Source organism: Poromitra crassiceps (assembly GCF_964638095.1).
Source record: "Poromitra crassiceps genome assembly, contig: HAP1_SCAFFOLD_261, whole genome shotgun sequence".
Lineage (NCBI taxonomy): Eukaryota > Metazoa > Chordata > Actinopteri > Beryciformes > Melamphaidae > Poromitra > Poromitra crassiceps.
Genome location: NW_028152136.1, coordinates 59605 through 63020, shown reverse-complemented (window position 1 = coordinate 63020; position 3416 = coordinate 59605). Strand labels below are relative to the sequence as shown.

At 55.6% G+C, this 3416-nt stretch overlaps 1 protein-coding gene across 1 annotated transcript in view; it reads right to left on the bottom strand.

Annotated features, from left to right (window-relative positions):
* Positions 1-560: 560 nt before the first annotated feature.
* The window catches only part of LOC310770927 (forkhead box protein O6-like), a gene marked incomplete at both ends in the record, with an annotated part of 5615 nt that continues 2759 nt past the window's right edge, over positions 561-3416 (bottom strand). Inside the window, one exon of the mRNA XM_083663626.1 lies at positions 561-2303. Coding sequence (XP_083519752.1) covers positions 561-2303 — 1743 coding nt within the window. The remainder of the gene's footprint in view (positions 2304-3416) is intronic.

Genomic DNA, 3416 nt, shown 5'->3' with positions numbered 1-3416 from the left:
AACTAGATCTCAGGTGTGGGGGGGGTCAACGAACTAGATCTCAGGTGGGGGGGGGGGGGTCAACATGAACTAGATCTCAGGTGGGGGGGGGGGGGTCAACATGAACTAGATCTCAGGTGGGGGGGGATCTCAGGTGGGGGGGGGTCAACATGAACTAGATCTCAGGTGGGGGGGGGGTCAACATGAACTAGATCTCAGGTGGGGGGGGGGTCAAGATGAACTAGATCTCAGGTGGGGGGGGATCTCAGGTGGGGGGGGGTCAACATGAACTAGATCTCAGGTGGGGGGGGGGGTCAACATGAACTAGATCTCAGGTGGGGGGGTCAACATGAACTAGATCTCAGGTGGGGGGGGTCAACATGAACTAGATCTCAGGTGGGGGGGGATCTCAGGTGGGGGGGGTCAAAAGGGGGGGATGAGGGAGGAATCATCAAGACAACAAAGAGCAACAGGAAGCAAGTGAGCGTTAGTCCTATAGTCTCTGTGTCAAGTCCAGGAATGTCACAGTCGAGCACAGTGCATCATGGGTAGCATAGTTTTTTCTGAGGGCAGGATGTGCCTCAGCCTGGCACCCAGCTCTGGTTGTTGTGGGTTTGCTGTGGCCCGGCCAGCCCACCCATCCCCATTCCCATCCCCATCCCCATCCCCATTCCCATGCCCACCCCCATGCCCATGCCCATCCCGATGCCCACGCCCTGGGCCAGGGAGCAGTCAAAGTTGAAGTCCACCTCTTCCCCAGAGTCCATAATGTCATGGAGGAGGATGGACTCCACGTCGCAGTCCAAGCTGCCGTGGAACATGTCGATGTCCAGGTCGGCCGGTAGTCTCTCGTGCGGGTGAGGCTGGTGGTAGCCGTGGTAGCTGCTGCTGCTGCCACCACCGCCTCCCCCTATCCCCTGGCCGTGGTGGTACGGTCCGTCGGCCATGCCTTGGTGTTGGTGTGGGTAATGATTGCTGTGGCGGGGGTGCGGGTGCGGGGCGGTGGCCAGGTGACAGGAGTCCTGGGGCGCGCCCAGCATGCCGGCCGGGTTCGGGGGGAGGGTGGTGGAGGCGGGGAGGTGGGCGTGTGACGGGGGGCTGTACAGGTAGGGGCCTTTGTGATTGTAGGGCTGTAGGTGGCCGCTGCCGGCGGCGCGCGGCGGCGCGGGGGGGGCCGCTACAGTGCGAGCGTGGCTATGGCTCTGGCTGCGGTTGTTGTGACCGTTGTGGCCGAGGCTGTGAGGTGAGCTGTGGTTGTGGTCGTTGACGTTGTTGTGACTATGACCAGGGGTATGGCTGTGAGTTCCGTTATGGCTATGAGCTGAGCTGTGACTATGAGGTCCATTAAGGTGACCCGGGTGGTGGCTGTGATGGTTGGAACCTACTCCGTTACTAGCTGAGCCCATCAGGGGGTGGTTTTCCCTCTCCTGTCCCAGCATCAGGTCCTTGGCACAGTATTGCTGCCCAGCCGGACCCCCTGCTGTCAGCAGACTCTGCAGGGCGTTGGAGCTGGAATACGCCCGCATGGTTCCAGAGAAGCTAGCCGGCCTGTTCTCTTGGATGGTCTGCATGTGTGAGTGGTGGCGCAGCATCCCCATGCTCGTCGGCCCGTAGACGTTGCCACCATAGGAGCTCTGTCCCTTCACCCCGGAGTTGTAGTGGTAGACCGGGGGTTGGAGCTTGTGTCTGACCACAGTGGGATGCTGCTGCTGCTGCTGCTGGTGATGATGGTGGTAACCATCCTCCATCAGCCGCTCGTCCAGGCTGATGGCACCGGTCAGGTTGGCCAGCTGAGGCAGCTGCTCCAGCGGGGGACAGTGGTTCCCGGCTCCCATGGATGGAGAACGGGCACTGGAAGGCGAGGGGTAAAGGTGAGGAGAGGTGGAACAGGACAGGCCTCCCTCCTCCGCTTCCTCTAGTTCTCCCTCGGCCAGGATGGGTGACAGACGTCCGCTCAGGGTGGAGGCCGAGGAACTAGCCCTGGAGTGGAGGTCCGTCCAGGCGTCAAACTCCCCGTCTGTCACAGTCGTAACCCCAGCCCCAGGGAGGACTTTCCGTGGGGGGCTGCCACGGTCCGGGGAGGCCTGGAGCCCCACCGCAGCAGACCCAGCTGCTATCCCTGGACGGCCCACCCTCTTGCCCCGGACGCGGCCTTTGCTCTTCAGGTATTTGGTGCTGTTGTCCATGGAGACCGCTCGACGGCGGGGGCACTTCCCCATCTTCCCTCCCTCTGGGTTCAGCATCCACCAGGAGCTCTTCCCCGTCCCCTCGTTCTGCACCCGGATGAAACGCGTGTGGAGGGACAGGTTGTGTCGGATGGAGTTCTGCAAAGAGACGAGGTAGATGGAGACAGAGAGAGAGAGAAACAGAGAAAGAGATCAAATTGAAGTATATGATATACTGTATATATATCACATTGCTATTTGTACACCAACTGCTTTCCATGAGAAACACTGAATGAATGAAATCTGCATTATGCATATAAAACTGTTTCGGAAAACAAGGAGGAGAATCTTCAGACATCAAACATAAACATGCACAATGCAGTCTAACCTCATCACAATCGCAACCAAAAAGTGATTATAAATCATTGATCATTCAAAGAGCTATCTGAAGCACTGATATCGGCGGGGGATGTAGATGAACTCCGACGATCAATACATATCCAACAGTTTATGGACATGCTGAGCCATAGAGCTATAGTGTTAAGCTGCTATCAGGTCACTAATACAGTGGGCTCTATGGTTGCAACAGCCTTAAATTAGCGCTTAGCGCCAGGCGCAGCGCAGATTAGTGGGCGTGGACCGGCGCACTCGATATTCTCGTGTCGGCGCTACACGCGGCCTTAAGCATTATAACCACGCCTTTTAAGCGTAGAATTATGCACAACTGTGCTCATTGGTGAACTGCAGTTACTCAATGACATTCTTCCTTTCGAAGCTCCGATCCACTCGATCCATGTCGGGGTTTTGGCTGCATGCTGTCATCTCTTCATGCCACTTTGGATATCTCAGCACATCACAGATCATAGCCTGAATAAAACGATTCAACCTACAGCCAGGCAAATACAGATCTGTTCAGCAGGGCTGATGGTCTCCCTGTAGCCTACAATATAGAACGTTAACTATCGGTGACATTCCTGATAGCATCCAATTCCATGATCTTTATGTTGTAAACATAACTTTCAGAATAGTGAACAAGCTCCCCCACTCGGCTCATTCAGGGCAGGTAGTTTTATAACTTGTAGACGACCTGCTGTACAGGCTAAATGATGCACATAAATATAGCTTACATTATGTAAAGTCATTGCATAAATGTGTTTTTATTGTAAAAGTAGGCTACATGTGAAGTAAGCCAAGTCTTATTGGAGCGGACAGTGTTAGGCTATCACTCTTCTATATCACGTTAACTTTGCGAGGGATATATGTACCACCTGG